We start from the raw sequence: 20,452 nt of genomic DNA, 5'->3' as shown, positions 1-20,452 counted from the left end.
CTTGGAAGGACAGTCTTTGGAAAGCATGGCCACAAAGGCTAAATAAACAGGAAGCAAAAGGATTAGTGCTGGTAAGACTCAGTAATCCTCATGGCATTGAACACTATGTACCAAGGTGTTGGAAGGAAAGCTATTGGTGGGAAGCCCAGGAAAAGCAACACTGAAATAGCTTTGTAAACATCCTGTTCATTTCCTTTGGCAGCTGCAAGTCTAACACTGTCTCTGCAACCATCAGTCACTCTGCAGAAAATGCTTTGGTAGGGCTCTCATAACCTGAGCCTATTTTCATTAGCAGCTTGGTGAGATTCTGCTGGCTTAGTTTCTTTATCTTTCACTACTTTCTGCTCCCAACCTTTAGTCAGCATTGTCACAGACATTACCTGGGACTCAAGAATTCCAGGGAAGAAGCATATTTGCAGATGAAGCCTGAACACAGATGACCTTCATGGAGATTGCATCTGGCCAAGTGCATATCTAAAATGGTTTATTGGAAAACTGAAGTGTTTGGGGTAAAGTTAAAGGTTCCATGTTACTTTTTTCTCATGAGCCATGAAAGCAAAGGGTCAGGTTTGCCAAGTACCATGGTCATCATATTGGCCTTCATCAAGAAAACTGAGGAATGCACCTCCACCAGAGTATGTTCAGATTGTCAATGACTCAGTAACACTTTCTGAGGACTTCTCCTGCCTTTTGAGTGATAGCTGTGGCTGCTGATCTCTCAATGTCACTTGGATTAGCTACAAAACACTGGCAGTGGTGGCCTGTAACCCCTAGTACCTCTCCTTCAGTCAGTGGCTTTCACAGGGTACTCGATCACTTTGCTGGATGCAGAAGGAACTTAGCACAGATTTTTAGTAAGGCCTCTTACACCTTATATTTTCAACCTACCGAAAATCATACTCTGCTTGAAAACCAGCTCTCTCCCATAAGTTGTTCCTTGTCACAGACTCCTAGCTGCCACTGGAAGGATGGTAGCTCCACCACAGGGCTCTGCAATTTTCTTGAAAACCCCATGAAACAGTCAAAGATTTTTGTCTGGTCATCCCTTCATTCATGCCATCAGTAAACTAACTAGCAAAGGTACTAGTAGCCACATGCACTGAAACTGGGAACTGCAGGAAATTTCATACAGCCCCACATCTTTTGCTTTTAGATACCTGGAAGACAAGGGCTTGAGGGGCTGCACCTCTTAAAGCTGTGCTCAAATGGTGTTTGTGCAGTTCGTGGATAACATTTGGCCTTTTTTTATTTTTATTTTTGTAAGCAGACTGTTGGACCATATGCCTGTATTGTCTGTTTGGTTGGTCTGTTGCTTTGCTCCAGGGCCTTGGTTCTGTGATCATCTGCACTGTGTACATACTAGGTTTTGCCAGGACTCCAGTCTGGAGTTAAATAATTACTGGATTTTATGAGAGGCTGTTTTGCTGCAGGATCCACACCCTGTAGATGATGCAGGCATGGACTATACAGGGTTCATTCTTCCTGACCAGAGCAATCTGCTTGTGTGTTCCTAATGTGCTCTCAAGTCCAGCATGCCCTGGCATATGCATGGCACATCTTTGTAGGCATACCACAAGACACAGAGTTAGCAGTCTCCAAAGCCTGACCCTGTTCACTTGGCTACCTCGGTTTTTACTCAAGAAAAAAGGAGGACTGAGGCAGACATGTGCCATGTGGGGGCTGGAGTGACCAGGATCCTGTCCCAGATTAATATTGCTGGGACTGTAGCTTGGCATCTCTCTCCCTCCAGTACCAAGCAGCTGCCCCAGATGCTTCCCTGGGAAGCCACAACAGAAATTCTGCTGTACCACATAGGAGGAGACTCAGTGTGAGATCAAGAGAGCTGAGAACCTGCTTTTGTGTCTCAGCTTTGTCACAGGGAAGATGGGGGGGAAAGAACACATTTCCCAGGAAACAGCATCCTCCCCGACACAGACACGCTGGAATTATTCCTGGGACGTTTTGTCTAAATTCACCGGGATGCAACACCCAGAAGTACCTACATCTGATTAAATTTGTTTGCAGGAAGGAGCCTGGCTTGTTTGTGCCATGCTTACAGCTCTACATAAGTGAAGAAAGGAGATTTCTACCATGGGAGTGTGGTACTTGGGTGGAAAGAGGCTTACAGCATACACAGGAACTCTTTAATTAGCAGCCTGACAGATGTGTTTCTTGACAGTTCTGACAAGCAGTAATATTTGCCACAGAACAGCCAAATACACCACTGCTTCTCTTGCTGGTGGCAAGGGGTGGGGCACACAGTGGAGGAAATGGTAAGGATGCCTTGGAATGTGGAAATGGCAGCTTTCCGAGGAGCAGAATGGGCTCTGGCGGCCATCCATGCTCAGCCACACACATGGGCATGCCCCAGGAGCCATCTCACGGTTTTCCAGAGTTGCAGAACAGGTCATACAGCACCTGAGGGAAGAGATATCCATTGGGACAACCTGCTAGCATCCCTCATTCGTTGGGCACAGAGCCCAGCAGCAGAGAGCAGGAGGTGTGGGAAGGCTGTGTGAGGGGAAGGAAGCCTGCCAGTGAGCCAGCCCCAGGAGCCATGGAATTGCAGGCCACTGTCTGCTGAGAAGCAACAGGAAATTTTGGTGGAAGGAGATAAGGAAACAGCAGTGGTAACTCATGTGGGAGCTGTACCTCCTGCCCCAGAGCCCCTGTCATGGCTCTGTATAGGAAAGACCTACCAGCTTTGCTGGAAATAGAGCTTCTTCCCTGGACAGGCACCACCCCAGTCCCCTGTTCTGGCTGCCTGGAGAGTCATATCCTGACATGACCAAGGTCATACCACAGGGATACTTTGCTCCCTCTGATGTGTATATGGCTGATTTGCCCCACTTTAAAAGTGCTTCATGACACAGCAAGGGTTTAGGTTTTTGTTCTTTCTGGTTTCCAGCTTTTGGCCTATTCAAGTGTTTTAGTCAGGACAATCTAACTGTGTGTGGGTGGAATGCCTTTTGAAAAATGCCATGTGTACTATGCAGTACCTTTGCTGTGGGATTTGAGCACCTACAGTGGCCTTGTCAGAGATCACAGAGGCTCTCTGTAGCTGCTGAACAGAGGGACACGCACTTGTGACGTGCGCTTTGCACAGCAGGCTCAGGTTTGGAGGGACGCAGCAGAGAGACGCTCCAGCTGTGTGTCCTGGGTAGCTGCTCATTCCAGGACATCTCCAGAATTCATGACCTTGGCAAATGGCGATCCTGACTGCGTGCCAGTTGCACAGAGGCAAGGAGATGACGAGGCTTGTAAGGACTGCTGTCTCATGAGGCTCTGGTGTCCCCAGCACAGCTCCCTGTGTGTGGCACCCAGCTGTCAACACGCAGCCCACAATGGCACTAAGGTGCTCCAACTTGAAAATGCTGTTTGGTCAGAAAAAAGACAGCTCTGCACACGTGATGGCCTCCACAGGTCTGTGAGCTGCAGCCTGGCAGGGGACAGTCTGGGCCAGATGTATCTTTCACAAAGAGAACACCCTGCTCAAGGGAAGGAGCGAGGAGCACTCCAGGAGAGGCTGTGCCATGGGAGCACAGCAGATCCTAGAGACTCACTGGGGTGAATCACACAGAGTCATAGAGTTGTTCAGCTTGAAAAAGAATTCTAACATCTGTTGGCCCATGTGGAAGCAGCCAATTTGCTGCAGGTGGCCCTGCCCTGGATAGTGCAGGCCTAACTACTTGGCCTGGAGACCAAAGCAGGTCCATTATCTATTCCAAACCCTTCCAGTTGGCCCAGACATAGTGTTTAATACAGCATGAGGAAAGCTGATTAAGTAGCAATTTAACATTAATCAATAAAACATGGTTAGACTAAACAGAAGTTTTGTGACTAAAGAAGCATCAGAGATTCAACACAGATATGAGCCAGAACTTTTTGTTGCTTAGGAAAAGCATGAGCTCCTGTGTGGCATCACTAATTGTTAACTAACACACACTGAGAAAAAACGGCACTAATTGGTCTGTTGATATGGCTGGAAATTATACAGATGCAGACATTTTGCATTATTAACATAAGTAAAGCTCTCTGTCCAGATTCCAGATTGCTTTCCTCTGACCTTAAACACATATTTAACACAAAAATTCCCATCTGCAGCTACCTAAACCATACCTGGCTATCAAAAAAGATTTTCTGCCCGATAAGTTTAGTTCCCCAACAGTCTTCTTGCAAATAATTTTTCTTTTGGTATTCAAGGACTTATTTTTCTTCTTCTTACATCTATTTTTATTTTCATTTTATAGGTACCTAACCAGTGCTAGCACATACCTCATCCCAGTGCGATATATGAATTTGCCACACCACTTCTGTGTGGTCTTATTCTTTATTTATTCATTGCATTACGTGACTGAATTGCCAACAAAGATTCTCTATAACTGTCTCCATTAAAACTTAGTCTTCCTGAGTTGGCTGCCTTGAACTCTCAGCATTTCTAAGCTTTGATTTGATGGCCACTAGTAGGGCTTGCTTCCTGTCACTTGCTTCAAAAGAAGCACCCAGCTAGAACTGCATATTCTAAATCCCTCCAACACCTGCTTTGTAGTGGGCTGTCACTTCACCCATGGTGACAGCATTCACACCACAATACACTCCAAAATACCAGATCACTTTTATTCATGGCATGGAACAGCCAAAGTGATTTATGCAGAGGATGGCTGCTAGTTCCAGAAATAACGAGGTCTGGCACAAGCCAAGTGTACCTGCTGATCCATCTCTGTACCCAGGTAGCTAAATGCCTCTTCAAGACTAATATTTTGCTTCAGCTAATGAGTGTGACTACAATTGTGTGCATCTCAAGGCTCTAATTTTCATTTGCAGCAGAAAAATGCCTACTCTTTCAAGCCAATAACTGCATGAAGGAAGACTGTTAGCATAAGGAGATTGTTATTTTCTTTCTGGAGGAATCAGAACTAACAGGGAACTTAGTTAATCTTCATTTCCAATTACAAAAGCACAAACTAAATTCACTATGTGGCAAGCACAAAATCAGATTAGTTCCCCCTGTGTATTCTGAAGTATTCTGATCTGAGAATTCTAGCTTTCACACACACAACCTGCAAAACACTTGTTTAGCATTTGTTTCCTCATAGTGAGGAGTTAATACAAAATGTCTAAGAGGGCTGCTTTTCTTTTTCACATTCCCACTTTCCTTGATCTGCCTTCATGAGCTTTTAACATCAACACTGGTGAGAAAATCAAACATGCAAGCATCTGGATTTATGGGGATGTGACCAGAAAGTATGAAAGCATAGATTATTTCTTTTCATATTCAGTCAGCACTTTTTAAATCTCCGTCTGAGACATTCTTTGTTTTCCCTGGAGTCAGAGCTGGCCCAGGGAACAGTGGCAGAGTTCTCTGACGTCAGGCTCATTGTGTAGGGTGGGTTGTGATGTTCTAGAATTTGATTCGCAACTATGCAGTGAATTCATTCTAGCTCTGCAGTGACATCTTTACCTGAACAAGAGGGAAGACTGTCTGCAGTAGAAAAGTGACAGTGTTGGAAGATCCATCACAGAGATACATTCTTTATCCTATAAAATTAATTTGTGCATTAATCATGGGAGGTAACAGAACTGATGCTGTGCCTACAAAAGCAGCAGTAAAACCAGAATTATTTAGCACCCACAGAAGAGCTATATATCTCTAAGAAATTCAGAGCTATAGATCAGTGGTTCAATGGTTGCAGCTGTGTAAGGAATGAGATGCTCACTGCTGGGCATTGCTATGGGTGGCATTTTCAAATGGTATGCAACACTGAGAAACCTTAGACTTTTCCAGCTGCATCACCTGGTTAAATAAAAGATACAGCCTCTTTGTACAAACTTTATATATAAAATTAAAGATTTGTTTATACTGGATTTAAACCTTGGACGAATCTTTTGCATAGCTCTCTAACGTAAGCATTCTGCAGTAGTGGAGACTGGGAGTGTCACTGGTGTGGTTTGTGGCTTACTTACTCACCTGCAAATAAATTATCAGTACTGAAAGGTACCTGTGTTGATAAGTGACTCTTCGGAGCAGACAAGCCCCAAGTCCCCTGAGGATTACCAAATAAAGTAATTCTCCAGGGAACTTGCAGCAGAAGGGGTATTAACCCCGTTATTAAGGCCAGATTCCAAAGTCAAATACAGTGATTGCACAAAGCACGGGAAATGTCTTTATTGGTGCTCCTCCTTTGTGAGAGGCTGTGAAGCAAGGAGAAGCAGCAAAGGCTGGGGTTGAAAATTATGTTGTGTTGGGCTGGGTCAGGCTGCCCCTGTTCTACAGCGGGCTGAGCCCCATGCGAGCACTGGGATAAAAATAAAATCGATGTGCAGCACTGGCAATCCAACAAAGCAATTCATGTGGATATTGTTTGATATAAACCAGCTAATAGTGGTTGCCTTGCAGCCCAGTACAAGGAGAACAAGTCGCTTTTCTGCACGGTGGAGTCATCTGATGTTTGCTTTAATTTCTGGCAGATCGAGTCAGATGCTCTCACAGCTGGCTCGGGCGGGGAGGCGGCCAGCAGGGACCCTGACTCACCAGAGCCGCCGCATTCCTTCCGAAAATCCAGCTCAGCGCCTGGAAGTGCAATCGCGGGCTGGGGGCAGCTCCGAGGTTAGGGAAGGCGGGAGGAGCGGAGCGCTCGGTGCGGGGGGCAGGCAGCGAGCCCGGCCCAGGGTGGGCGCCCCGGGGCCGGGAAAACCCCGACAGACGCGTCTGGCTGGGAGCGCCGGGGGCACGGCGCTCGCCCTCGCCGGCGGCAGAGCCCGGGGCCGCTGCCCCGGCAAGCCCCGGCCCCCGTTACCTCATTGCCACATTCCCCAGCGAGTGAGCTCAGCTGTGCCGCGGCCCCGCGCCTTTTATGGTCAAACAACTTTGCCTGGGCGAGGCTTTTTTCGCGAGTTGGGAGGAAGCGCCGGGGCTCGGCAGCTCCTCCGCCTCTCGCTGCTGCTGCCGCTGCTGCAGGCGGCGGCCGGGGCAGCCGAGCAGCCCGGCCCCGGCAGCCGCACGCCGGGGGTGGCATTCCCCGCTCCCCCCGAGGTGAGGCTCGGCTCGGCTTGGCGACAAAGCCTTCGTCCTTCGCCCCGGGGGTGGCGCGGAGGGGTGCGGGTTTCCTGCCGCTCCCTCCCGCTCTGCGCCTGGGACACAGAGCCCTTCGCTCTCGCCGCTGGCTCCAGCGGGGTGCTTGACCCTTCACAAAAAAAGCAGGTTTGTGTGTGTGTACGTGTGTGTGGTTGAGTTTTTTCGCTCCCGGTGGAATGGAGGCGGCTCCCGCACAGCCCCGGCAGAGGGGAGAGGGAGGGGGTGCTGCTGCCGGGCTCTGCTCGGGACAGGCTCTCTTTTGTGTGCGCATGGATGACCGAGACACCTCGCGAGCCTTTTTCCAGATGTGCTCGAGAGAGGAATCTGGGGCCCTTTGTGCATGAAATTTGCCTAATTTATGAGTTTCTGTCTCCCTGGGAGTGTCCTGAGAAAGCGCTCGCAAAGTCGTAGAACTTTCCAACGTTTTAAATATGTTTGCATAGCTTTTTAGAGTTTTCTCCGGCTTTTCTTCCCTCCCTTGCGTAGGGAGGAGGCAAGGCCAGCATCTGTAAGAGAAGTTAGTAGCTCCGATTAACCCCCTCCCCCAGCCCGGTTGCTTTAAGGCTTTACCTTTCAGCTTGCATAGCTGATAGACTTTGCTCTCTTTGAAGCCTTATAGCTTTGGGGCAGGCTGGGAAAACTTTGTGGATGAAAAGCAGCATAACTCCTGAATCCGTTTAATCGGTTCTTAATATTGTTTTTTGTTCATGGGATTTGTTGTTTCGGTGGGGTTTGGGGTGTTTTTCTTGTTTTTTCTTTTTCTCCTCTGGCTCCCCCCAGTTGGGAGGAAGTTGATGGATGGGGCAAGTACAGATACGGTGTGTGGAGATGTAGGGGCTCCCAGTGTGACTGCTGCCAAACTTTTACCAAGAGAAGTGAAAAATGTCACTCGGGTCTCTGTTTCTTCAGGTTCTTCCTGCTTTTGCTGCCCCGGGAAAGGGGCAGAGCTGTTCAGAGTGGTGTCATGGCATCAAAGAAGTGAAAGCTGTCTGGATATATAACAGGTGACAGACCCACCATGAGACCTTCTGGGAACTGACCCTCTTACTGAAGGAAGTGTCCCTCGGTTCTGTCCTCCTACTTCCTCCTTCTCTCAGAAGGAAGCAGTGTATGAGGCAACTTGGGTATCCTGACTGTGACCTTTGGGAGCATCTTTCTTCATAGCTCCACTTGAGTCATTCTAAATGCTGTTACAGCAGGTAGAAAAATCTCTTCCCTCAGGGTAAATGTGAGGATGAGAAAGATCTGAGATTAGTTCTGTTGGCATGACACTCCCTCTCCCACAGCTCTCACAAACTGCGCCACAGGACCTGTGAGAGCTGCGTGTTTCTGGTGAGGCTTAGATGGCATTGGCATTTCTCCCAGGGCTGGAGGGGGTGACTCTGCAAGGCCAAGCCTTCTCAGCTGGTTTGGTCTGTGTGTGGGTGGACTGATAACCAGCAGTGAGGATGAGCAGGGGCAGCTGCAGGCTGGAGACAGCCCTGAGCAGAAAGTGCCCAAAGTGCGACACAGCATACTGGGAAATAGGCTGCTTTGGGTTAAGGGAGACAGCAGCTGCTGGGTGCAAAGCCAGTGGGTTTTTTTTGTGAGGCAGCCAATGTCCCCAGACTATGTGTTGACTAACCCCGTGATTAGAAGTGACATTGTCACTATAGTGTTCTGTTCATAATGCTGTCAAATCTGGTAGAACTACTGCCAAGTGATTCATTGCACCCTAGTGAAATAGTGGAGCCTGAGGCAAAAGTCTCTAAAGAAAGGCTGGAGGTCTTTTTAACAGCTTCTGAAGCTTGGTGGAAACTGCAGAACGGAGGGAGGTCAGTCCCTTCCCACTGGCAAGTGTATTGACCCCTGAAAGTTTGGAGGAGTGAGGACAGACCTTGCTAATTACTCTTCTGCCTTGGCCCTTTCCCATTCTGAATACAGAGGGAATGCTCAGCACAGCCTTTTGGCTCCTGCTTATTGTTGCGGCCTCGTTCTGCTTTTGAAACTCCCAGAAGAGTTGTCCAAGTGTATGCATCTTATCAGCACTGCACAAAGGGAAGGAAAAGTTCAGCAGCGTGGACTTTGTTTGTGTTGCCACACGCTTGTGACCTGGGGAAGCTGGGACAGGTTGCTGCAGTATTGTGGCACGCTGGGAGTCGTGGGAGCGCTTGGAAGGGGCCATGCGGGTCTTGCCAGCAGCCAGGGTTATCCGGGGTGGGCGGATGTTTGCGGCACCAGGGCTGCCTGTGGCAGCGGCTGCTATTGTCCGTGGGAGAGGCCGGCGGTGCGGAGGGGCACTGACTCGGACGTGCCAGCGTGAAAAGCTGGCACGGATCCCCGTGCTGACGGCAGCCCTATTGTGCTGGGGTGTTAGGAGGGCTATGGGCATGCCAGGCTTCACAACAAAGCGTCTGGCTCCGTGGAGGCTTCTAGCACGGGTGAGCTGGCTGGCCTGGATCGCAGGGCCGGGGGAGAGCAGGGATGCGCCTCTGCTCGGGAGACCCGCCGGTCCCAGGGCAGCCGGCCCGGGCGGGCCCCCTGCGTTTGCGGGGCCGGGGTGCGGGGTGAGCCCGGGGGGCTGCGGGGCCGGGCCCGAGGTGCGGGTGAGCCCGGGGGGCTGCGGGGCCGGGCCCGAGGTGCGGGTGAGCCCGGGGGGCTGCGGGGTGAGCCCGGCCCCGCGCCGCTGCCCGCGCCCCTCACGGCCCGCGGGGCGGGCGGGGGGCGGCGGCATCCGGGGAGCGCTTCCTCCCTGGCGGGGGCGGGGGCGGAGCGCGGCCGGGCCGGCTGGAGGCGGCGGCTGGCATCGCCCAGCTGCGGGACACCCTGTGCTGCCCTGCCTGCGGGCTCCGGCGGCATGGAGGGGCCTGGAGGTAAAGCGTGGGGGTGCGGGGGAGAGCGGGCGGGGCTGGCGCTGGCACAGGCTGAGCTCAGAGGAACTGGCTGGCCTTATCGGGGAAAGGGGGAAGGAAATGATGGCCTCACTTCTGGGGGCATCCTTTGGGGTGCGGGGATCACCCCCCCTTCTGGTCACCACAGGTGCAGGCTTCAAGTGCAGTGGAAATCTGGGTTTTCTCTGTTGCGAGAACCCATTTGTGATTAATGCCGTCCTGAGTTGAAATGCTGAAGTGTTACGGCTCATTCGAGCTGTCTGCAGTTTCTCTTCTTTTTTCTGTGCTGGTTTTCTAAGTGCACTGCTCAGGCACCTCAGCCTCTGGCCCGAGTTAAATGCCTGTATCCCTTTGTTAATTTCTCTGGCCCAAGGATGACTTTCATTCAGGGTTCCCTCTTCTCTCCTGCTAGGTGCTGAGAAGATGGCCTCCCCCGGTGCCCCAGGGACCCGCATGACATCCACAGTCAGCATCAACATTTCTACTCCTTCCTTCTACAACCCACAGAAGAAGTTTGCACCTGTGGTTGCCCCCAAGCCCAAGGTGAACCCCTTCAAGGCCGGGGGTGCGTCGGAGTCGCCACTGCCCCCGCCGCCTGCTCCTAGTGCCCAGCGTGCTCAGATAGGGAAGGTGGGGGAGATTCCATTGCCACCCACGTCCCTGCTGGCAGAAGGTAGGTGAAGGCTGGCATGGCCAATGTGAACGTGCATTTCTGAATTCTCAGGGTGGGAGGTTTGTAGCTGGGCTGAATATGAGAACAAGGTCATAACAGCTCTAAGTGGTGGATATTCTTGCTATAGAGGCTAGCAGGTTACAGAAGATAAATGCATTTGAAAGAGATCTCAAAGTACATAGTGTCTCTATTAGGAAAGGAGGGGGGACACTGTCCTGCACTGCACTGATGCTGGAGGAATGCAGTGGATTTTTCACAGTATTCCCTGAGTGCACAGTTGTGTAATTGCAGTTGGTTTCTGGCTATCTTGTCTGAAAGCAAGTATGTTGCAGAGAAGTTGACCCTGATAGTGATGAATCACACTGTTCTTCTTGTTGGTTGTCTCTGACTGTCCTTGTGGACTCTGCAATTGTCATCTCTGATGCTGAAAAAGAGAAGGGAGAAATAACTGCGTGAAAAAATAGTACAGCGACGATAAACAGGAAATGAGATTTAGAGTTTAGTTTGTATGGCTTGTACAGTTTTGTACTTTTTTTCCTAGTGGTTTGGGTTGGGTTTTCCTGTGTAGAGTGACTTCTTGTTTCACTGTGGTTTTCTTATTTCTTTCTTTTTTGTGTGTGTGGGCTTTTTGTTTGTTTCCTGCAGTGGTAGAATGGGTTTTTTTGTTCTAGGTTTTGTTCCTTGATTGATTTTGTGTCCTTTAAAATGCAGGTTACTGGTTGTGTGACTGTAGTTTGAAGTCACGATCAGCATGGGGCCACCAGGAATTTCTGTAAGGAACCCTTTGCTAATCCTTGATACTGCCTATTTCTTCAAGGTTCTGTCAAGTAAAGGGTTTGCCTCAGTTGGGACACATGTTCAGAGAATGCCAGCTGCTGGTTTAAATTTCTTTTCTTTCACTGTTTAGCAGAGACTGCAACGCTGATGTTTTCCAGGATAGCATGCTAAGTTAGTGAGCACCTGACCTGATGGTCAGAAGACTGCTCCTGTGCTTAGAGGATGTCACAAGGACATGCTGATGCTTCTGCCTCCCTAAAACTGTAGCAGCTAACTCTGTTGACCTATTTCTTGTATGTTTTTGGCTGGAATTTTGTGTCTGTGGAAGCCAAGGTCCTGTCTTAGGAGCTGGTATCTTCTGCTGTAGTTGTCTGGATTAGGAATGTGTCTGATAGAAGGTCTCAGACTGACACAAATATTATGTGAAGTAGATAGATGGATGTTAAAAGTAATTTTTCATAATACATTGTGAGTAGAGCATTAGGTGTTGCTTGCTCTGCTTCTCCTGTCATTAAAGTGGGCATTATGGAGTAACTAGGCACAAAAACTAACAGAAGAACCATTTGCCATAAGCTGCTGTGTCATCATTGGGTAAGGGCTGCCAGCAAGATATCTGAAGTACAGATGAGCCACCAAAACTCATCATGGGAGAAATGCATCTGATTTGATCCTTCTGTGGTGCAGTCCTTCTGTGCTGTCCTTCTGTGCTGTTCTTACAGACTCCCCAAACAAAGTGTAGTATGATACAGAGCTGTAGCAGTTGGACTCTTGGTCTTAAATGACAGGATGGCTAAGTTAGTATTGCTGTAGGAATGTTATATTTAGTATTGATTATTCTGTAAATCTGGTGTAACAACTTGGTGGGGAAGTTTCTTGTCCTGTGAATAATTCATAAAACAGGCTTTCAGTGCATCTGAAACAACGTGACAACAGATCAGGGTTTTGTTTCTTATGGCTTCAGTAAACCAAAAGGCAAGTGTGAACAAGCTTGATCCCAACTTGTAATTTCAAAGAAAAAAAATACATAGTATTACTCCCTCCCCCCAGCAGAACTTCTGCAGCACAAGAAGCCTTGGAAGAGGTGGTGCATACCAGGGCAGTTTATGCATTCCACAGGCTAATAAGATTTTGGCTTTTGTTTGGCCAATATCGTCTCCCTTAGGTTACAGATGAGAAGTGCTTATAAAGCCTGTTGACATCTTTACATCCCCAACAGCTGGATATAAAGATGAGACAATTTGATTACTGCTGTGAAAAGTTACACTTGGAGTAGCTGGAGTGAAAAGCTTTGTCTCGCCCTACTACTCACTGGGCTAGCTGGGAAGAGAGGTGGGTGTCTGGAAGAAGGCATGTGGAAGTTAAACCTTCTCATCTTCGATGCTCTTTGCTGTGTGGTCAATAAGAGGACACTTTCTCCCCTACATGGTGAAGGGAGGAGTAGTGACATTTATTTGTCTGTGTTGTAAATAGAAAATGGTTGGTTTTGCCTGCTCTGCATCTTTGGCAAATACAAATAGGTGGAAGCAATGGGGTTTTCTAGAAAACTGAGGTGCTCTGGTGCCTTTCAGCCTGCTTTAAGGGGTTTTGGAAAATTTCTCGTGTCCTAAGGTGTATTGGGTGTAAGGACACACTAGCCTCAAAAATCAAAGCAGGTTTTACCCCCCCAGAAAAACAAAGGCATTTCAAAGATTCTTCATATGCTTAAGGGGGTAATTGGCCCAGCTTGCTTTTCCCCCCCCCACTTGTTTCTGGTAGTGCTTACTATCCTGCTGTGAGATGCCAGCTTATTTTCATGTAAAAACACAGGGTCTCCAGGGTCCTGGGTTGTCCACTGGCATTTCATGTCTGCTACCCTGTGTTCAGTAATCTGAGCCAGTTTCTGGCAAGGGTATGCTGGGGACCAAGGAATAAGACAAGGAGTGGGAAAGAGCATAGCAAGATGTTTCCCAAATATACAACAACTCTGCCTAGCGACTAATAGCAGCAGTTACTGAGGAAAGCTTTGGACAAGGTGAAAAACAGCCTGTGGACTTCAGTTGTCCTTGATGAGTGCTGAGGTCCTGTGAGTACAGGGAAACCAATGTGCCCTCGCTGCCCAGAAGCCGATGGAATCCTGGGCTACATCAAAAGGGGTGTGACCACCAGATCAGGGAGGGACTCTGCCTCTCTGCTCCACTATTGAGACCCCACTGGAATGCTGCATCTGGCTCTGGGGTCTTCAGCACAAGAAAGATGTGAAGTCAGAGTGAATCCAGAGGAGACCACAAAGATGATCTGAGGGCGGAGCACCTCTTTTAGGAAGACAGGCTGAGGTTTGTCAGCCTAGTGAGGAGAAAACTCTGGGGAGAACTCATTGTGGCCTTCTACTGCATTAAGGGAGATTGTGAAAAACAGCGAGATGGAGATTTTATGTATACAGATAGTAAAAGGATAGGGGTTTAAACTGAAAGAGGGCTCGCTTAGATTAAATGTCAGGAAGAAATTCTTTACTCGGGGGGTGGTGAGGCACTGGAACAGATTGCCCAGAGAGGTGGATGCCCCATTTCTGGAAGTGTTCAGGCTCATGCTGGATGGGGTCCTGGGCATCCTGATCTGGAGAGTGGCATCCTTGCCCCTGGCAGTGAGGTTTGAACTAGGTATTCAAGGTCTCTTCCATCCCAAACCAGTCTGTGATTCTGTGATCCTGCTTCCTGCAATACCTTCAAGAACTCCTGGCTAGGAGTAAGAAATTATCTGAAGTTGCTTTTATTCTCATTCTTCCCTATAGACCTGCCGCTGCCACCTCCTCCTCCCCCTGGGGAGGATGCAAGCTTCTCCTCAAACTGTGCATTTCCACCACCCCCACCACCCTTTGAAGAACCTTTTCCACCAGCCCCAGAAGAAGCTTTTCCTTCTCCTCCTTCTCCACCACCTCCTCCTCCTCCAATGTTCGATGAGGCACCTGTGAGCAAGGTTCCTGCCCCACAGGTGAGTGAGGTCCAAGGAAGTGTGGTTGCTGTGTGGTGCTCTGTGAGATGAGACAGCTTCTCCCTACTGTCTGAACTTGGCAGCAGAAAGCCCTGAGATCTGGGGGAGCAGGAAATGCTACCAGCCCATGGACCAGCAAAGGTTAGGGTCAGCTGGCTGGGCTGCAGCTCTGTGGGGAAGGACCCAGGGTTCCTGGTGGACAGTGAATTGAATTCAAGCCAGCAATGCACCCTTGTGGCAGTAAAGGCCAACCAACCACACACTGGGCTTGGGAGAGGAGGATGAGGACAGTGAACACTCTTCCCTTCTGTGCTAGTGAGGCTGCATCTTGGAGGACTCCATGGGCTCTTCAGTATAATAATCTCTCTGGAATACTGAATGAGATGCAATCCAGTAAAAGGTCATAGCAGCCTTTGGGGGTTGGAGCAGAAGAAGCTGCCGATGCAGGGGTCTGACTGGAGCCTGCAATACCTAAAGGAGGGCTGGAAGAAGACAGATTCTTCATACTTGGGCACAATAGGAGATAATGGACAGAAGTTGTGGCAAGGGAAATTCCTCTTGGACAGAAGAAAACCTTGTTCCACTCCAGGGGAGTGCCATTGCTGGCATGTGTGCCTAGAAAGACTGGGTAATCTGCATCATTGGGAATGTCATGCAATTGTCTGGATGGGACCCTGAGCAACCTGATGTTGCTTGGGAATTAGCCCTGCTGTGAGCAGAGTGTTGGATTACAGATGTCCAGATGTCTTTTCCCACCTAAACCTGTCTGAAAGCTTCCTTGGGCTGTGCATTTTCCCACTGTTCGTGGGCGTTTGAGACCCTGTCCTGTTCATCCTCACCCAATTGTTATCGATTCAAAGCAAGGAGTAGATCTGTACCACAGCCCAAAGTATCAAAATATACTATTGTAAGGGAATGATACACCCATTTCTCTGGCTGCTCCTGTAACATGCTCTGCTCCCTTTTTCCTCGTGGATGGTGGTGTAGGTACGTGGCAAGATGAGCAGCGTTGATCTTGAGATTGACTCACTGTCTGTAATGTTGGATGACATGGAGAAGAATGACCCCTTCAAATCCCGGGTGAGCTGTCCAGAATATTGCAGGTGGAAGAAGAGATGACTGGTTTGCTGAAGAGGTAGTGAGAAGGGTGCTACTGCAGATGAAAATGTCAGGATAAACCATAGCACAGAAGTGTTGGTGAAGGACTGGAAAACACGGATCTTGCAGCTTGTCTTGCACTTGCTAAATATGTCAAGTGTGGAAACTCCTTGCATTCTGGGTCTGGGATAGCTGCTGGCTGACTCCTTGCTAGAGAAGGCATATTTTCTCTTCTGCCTTGCTGATACCTGCCTATTTTCTCTCTGCTGCTTCTCTTCACAGATAACTCCAGGATCCACAAGTTCTCTGGAGAAACCGTTGGCTCCAAAAGCCCCTGTGGAAATACCAATACCACCTGCACCCAAAGATACTCCTCATTCCTTTCCTTCCAAGTTCACACCAAAGCCAAGTGGAAGCTCATCCTTCAAGCCCTCTGGGGTGGATTTGAACCCTACCCCAACCCCATGGGCAGCCCCACAGCAACGCAAGGAGCCCCAGGCACCAGTTCCTCCACCCCCCTCTCTCCCTTCTGCTCAATCTATGCCTAAATTCACCCCATCTCCTGTTGCCGGCTCTCCTAAGTCTGTGTCCAAATCAGGTGACAATGTTCCAATGGCTCCCTCAAATTCTACAAGATACCCTACGTCCCTTCAGACTCAGTTCACAGCCCCTTCACCTTCGGGCCCCTCCTCTAGACCACAGCCCCCCAATTTCACCTATGCCCAGCAGAGGGAAAGACCCCAAGTGCAGGAGAAGCCACGCCCAACAGAACAACCTGCTGCTGCAAAAGACATGGTAAGGAAAAAATCAAGAGCCATGGGACTTCTGTCTTCGGGCAGGCACATTGGGAGTGAAGTTGGGAGGATGAGGGCTGATCTGCCCCAGGTGATGGGAGGCTGTTACCCATCTGAAAGAGAGATGTAACTGTAGAGATAGCGGTGGAGGATTTCATGTAAAGGTGGAAAGAATCAAGCACAGAGGATGGCAGATTGTTCCTAGAGATGAACAGAGAGGACCTGTAAAGGCAAAAGAAATAAGTTTATTAGGGACAGGGTGGGAGGGAGTCTGTTGTTTGGGATTGAATGTTTCCTCTTCCTCTGCAGCATAGACCCACAGGTAACAGTGCAGATCCACCTCGGGGGAATTCCTGTCTGACAATGAAGGAGGTAGAAGAGCTGGAGAAGTTGACCCAGAAACTAATGAAGGACATGGAGCATCCACCCCCAGCAGAGTCTGCAACTTCTGGTGCGTGCCCTCAATGGACAGCATTAGTAGTAAGACTGTGATGGGTTTTCATCTCTGCTGATCCCTTTCCTTGTCCACTGACAGAGCTCTGCGGCTTCTGCCGGAAGCCCCTGTCACGAACCCAGCCGGCTGTGAGGGCCCTGGACCGCCTCTTCCACGTGGAGTGCTTCACCTGCTTCAAATGTGAGAAGCAGCTGCAGGGGCAGCAGTTCTACAATGTGGATGAGAAGCCCTTTTGTGAGGACTGCTATGCTGTGAGTCACTGGGGTGAAAGCTGGTGGGGAAAACTGAGCTCGCTGTGGTTGTTCTCTCTTGCTTTCCCTTCCTCCTTCCATATTTGCTTTCTGTGGTGTACTCTCACTGGGGTGGGAGATAGGATTCACGTCTTACTTGTTTTCTTTGGGCTCAGAGCACCTTGGAAAAGTGCAGTGTCTGCAAGCAGACCATCACAGACCGGATGCTGAAGGCCACTGGTAACTCATACCATCCCCAGTGCTTCACCTGTGTGATGTGCCATACCCCCCTGGAGGGGACCTCTTTTATTGTGGACCAGTCCAACCAGCCTCACTGTGTGGATGACTACCACAGGTATGGGGAGAGCAGAGCATGTGCATGTGGTGTATGAGTGAAGGCAGATTCCCTCACACCTGCTGCTTTTTGCTGCAGTGTGGGCTTGAGTTGCCCATGTCATCTGTCTGGCATGAAGTTAAAAATGAGTCAGCAAGACATTGAGGTGCCTTTCCACCTAAACATTTACTATTCCTCTGCTGCTAATGCCATTGAACAACACTGAGAAGCCTGCCTTGAGTGTCAGCACGGTGGTCATGGTCTCCTCCATGGTTCTGTGTTGCAGGAAGTATGCTCCACGCTGCTCAGTCTGTAGTGAACCTATCATGCCAGAGCCTGGAAAGGATGAGACAGTGCGTGTTGTTGCATTGGAGAAAAATTTCCACATGAAATGTTACAAGTGTGAGGTAAGCCTGGTAGCCGCACTCCTCCCATGTCTCCTGTGCCCATCCTCAGCAACTGGCACCTTTGTTTTCTATGCTGACCAAACACTGAAGTTGTTTTGAATGTATCTGGAGTGTTTTTAAGCATCTTCAGAAAAGGATTAGACATTCACAGGCATGAACACAGGGACTAGTGCATTGTCTTCATCCCAATACGTAAGCTTGTGTATAGGAAGGGAACTTGCCGAGATTGCTGTCCCCTCAAAACAGCATCTGCCATTAGCACCACCAGGGACAGAACAGTGGACTCTGAGCAATTATCCTGACTCCATGGGGTATTTCTTACATCCTTGAATGTCTTCACCCTGTTTTTGGCTGTCATTGAGCTCCCTCCCTTTTTCCCTCCTCAGGACTGTGGGAAGCCCTTGTCCATTGAAGCAGATGAGAATGGGTGCTTTCCTCTGGATGGGCACGTGCTGTGTATCAAGTGTCACACCGTCCGTGCAAAAGCAGCGCGCTGAGAAGCTCAGAGGGGGCATTCCCTCGAGCACTCCCCTCCCTGCCATTGTCCTACCCCTCTGCCTGACAAGGCAGACTGCTACCAATGGAGACTATGCCAGCACAGATTTTTACTTGTGTAGGATTCACTGCTCCTAGACATCACTCTGCACACCCACCAAGAAAGGACCTCTTCTTCTGTCACATGGCCACAGTGTATTCCAGGCTGGGGGCTGTGATCAAAGTGAGTGCACAATCGCTGTTCCCTCAAGACTCTGGAGGAGAAGGATCAGACCTCTGCCACCGCCTGGTGGAAGAAGCAAGAAAGACCTGGTGGCAGGTGCTGGGAAGGGCTGAGAGCATTCTTCAGTTCCATGGAGCTAAGAATGATGATTTGACTTGAAAAGGTGGAAGCCTGCATCTTGGCACCACTTCTGTCTTTAATTTTATATCTTGTGACACCTCATTATCAGGATGTCTTCCTCTGCCTGCTCCCTCACTTGGGTTAGAGTGTAGAGGCAGAAAGTAGTAGGAGTCTGTTACTGTTGCTGGAAAAAGCTAACCTGCTGTAGCTTTTCTGTCTCTAATGGATTTTACTGATTTACTGTCTTGTCATCTTTTTCCTTAGCCAGATTAAACTGGCAGTGTTCGAAATACTACTCTGAGTTTGGAAACTTTTTCTTTTAAAAAATAATTTTCCCCTTCCCAAAATGAATTGTTTCCCAGTGTGGTTTCTGGACAGCCAGGCTGGGAACCAGAGTAGCAAAGCAGTCCAAAGAATGCATGTTTACAAATAAAGACTGTCATAAGGACAGGCAGCACATGGTGAGAAGGCGTCTCAGAGCGTGGATGAGGATTCAGCAGCCTGAGGAACAGCTCCTGTTCCAGTAGGGTTTCTTTCACTGCTGTCAGTGAAAGCTTCAGTGTAATTGCAATGTACTGTCTGGCTCCAAGTGTTACTGAGCCCCATTTCCTGGACTAGAAACTGTCTCAAACTGAACAAACCTTTTGAATAACAACACTGTCCAACCACTGTTTGCATTCAATAAAATGTGTGGGTTTTTTCCATTAACCTGTGTCTGCTGTATTTGTTCAGCCATCCATGAGAGTTGCTGTCTTTGGCAGTAGAACTGTCTTGTATAGCTTTTTTTATACATTGCCAAATGTTTACAATGCTATTCCACCCAGCCTCAAGAGATCAGAAGTCTGAACATGGCCTTTGTCTGTCCACCTCTTGGTCTCCTTTCCAGACTTGTATTTTTCTGTGCCTGAAAAGTAGCACTCATTTAAAGCAGTAGAAGACTGCAGTATATTGTAGTCTGCTTCACATATCACTCAGAGGTGGGCATTCCAGTCAGATGGAAGTGGATTGTAATAAAAGTGCACACTTTGCCCATGACTATTGCTTCTCAGAAAGTGTTTTGTGTTTGATGCTTATGGTTCTAAGCATAGTACTCTGATGGTCACTGCACCAATGTCTCTACATTTCAGAAATGTGAAACCTACGCTTGATCTCTTGCCAGTTTGGGGAAAATCTTTGACTCCTTGCAAATTGATCCAGTAAATGTCTTGAGGTTTTCTATTGAATGAGTGGAGAATTAAATCATGCTTTTTTTTTTTTTTTTCTTACTGTAGTTGTTGCTAGTTTGTAGGTGTTGTGAGAGGTTGTTTCTAGACCATGTTATTAAATGCTTGTGCCCACAAACACCAAGGAGTGCAGAAAGGAGCAGTGCTGGGGTAGAGAAGCACTAGTTCTCCTCCCAGAGCTATCAGAGTACCATAACTTTGGTGTCTGGGTAGGAGACCTATCCAGTGAAGTCAAGGGAAAGGGAGTAGCTTGTGGGTTAAAGGGAGGTTTTGTCTGTGAGGGGCATGGGATGATGTGCAGAGGGGAAATCAAAGGCAAGGAACAGGACTGATCAAGGATGGGAAGCACCATGGGAAAAAGTGACAGGAAAAGGGTACAGAAGGAGGTGGCTGCACGTACACAGTACGCTTGTCTGGCCATGCCCTGTGTGTGTCATCAGTACAGTCTGTCCATGTCCTCATAATAGCTTTTTTTTTTTTTTTTTGGTTTCCCTGTGCATGGAATCTGTTCTGTGCAAATGGATCTGAATGCCAGCAACTGGACAGACCTGAGTGCATGCATATCGTGTGGGTGTGTGTGTCCTTGTGTTGTTGCCAGCAAGATCAAGTCAGAGTAGCTGGTAAGGTAAGAGATTTGAGAGCCAGGACATGCACAGCTGTGGGTCTGGCTAAAGGCTGTGAAGATGTGTGTGAGTCAGCTGCTGAAGCTCCC

The 20,452-nt window shown here is 48.9% G+C and overlaps 2 protein-coding genes and 1 long non-coding RNA gene across 6 annotated transcripts in view; 2 read left to right on the top strand and 1 right to left on the bottom strand.

The window, feature by feature from the left end:
- Positions 1-19,225, top strand: part of ZYX (zyxin) — a gene marked incomplete at its 5' end in the record, with an annotated part of 28,887 nt that extends 9,662 nt beyond the window's left edge. Inside the window, 10 exons of one of the 4 annotated variants that reach the window (XM_079297718.1) lie at positions 9,731-9,927; positions 10,358-10,618; positions 14,163-14,362; positions 15,350-15,442; positions 15,743-16,255; positions 16,564-16,705; positions 16,790-16,959; positions 17,115-17,293; positions 17,559-17,679; positions 18,066-19,225. In XM_079297718.1, the coding sequence (XP_079153844.1) occupies positions 9,731-9,927; positions 10,358-10,618; positions 14,163-14,362; positions 15,350-15,442; positions 15,743-16,255; positions 16,564-16,705; positions 16,790-16,959; positions 17,115-17,293; positions 17,559-17,679; positions 18,066-18,176 (1,987 nt within the window). In that variant the 3' untranslated portion in view covers positions 18,177-19,225. Of the gene's footprint in view, positions 1-6,610; positions 7,202-9,277; positions 9,496-9,730; positions 9,928-10,357; positions 10,619-14,162; positions 14,363-15,349; positions 15,443-15,742; positions 16,256-16,563; positions 16,706-16,789; positions 16,960-17,114; positions 17,294-17,558; positions 17,680-18,065 lie in introns of those variants that run through there. The other 3 variants (XM_079297720.1, XM_079297719.1, XM_079297721.1) reach the window with 3 other exon arrangements.
- Positions 1-20,452, top strand: part of C1R (complement C1r) — a 239,921-nt gene that overhangs the window by 32,108 nt on the left and 187,361 nt on the right. The window lies entirely within an intron of this gene.
- LOC306798396 lies at positions 6,142-6,927 on the bottom strand. The gene is made up of 2 exons (XR_013773330.1): positions 6,798-6,927; positions 6,142-6,571 (listed from the first exon to the last, which is right to left on the bottom strand). It is a non-coding gene; the product is annotated as an uncharacterized lncRNA (long non-coding RNA).

Source organism: Erithacus rubecula (genome assembly GCF_903797595.1).
Source record: "Erithacus rubecula genome assembly, chromosome: 1".
Classification (NCBI taxonomy): domain Eukaryota; kingdom Metazoa; phylum Chordata; class Aves; order Passeriformes; family Muscicapidae; genus Erithacus; species Erithacus rubecula.
The sequence above is the reverse complement of the archived record's forward strand: the minus strand, read 5'-3'. Positions and strand labels throughout refer to the sequence as shown.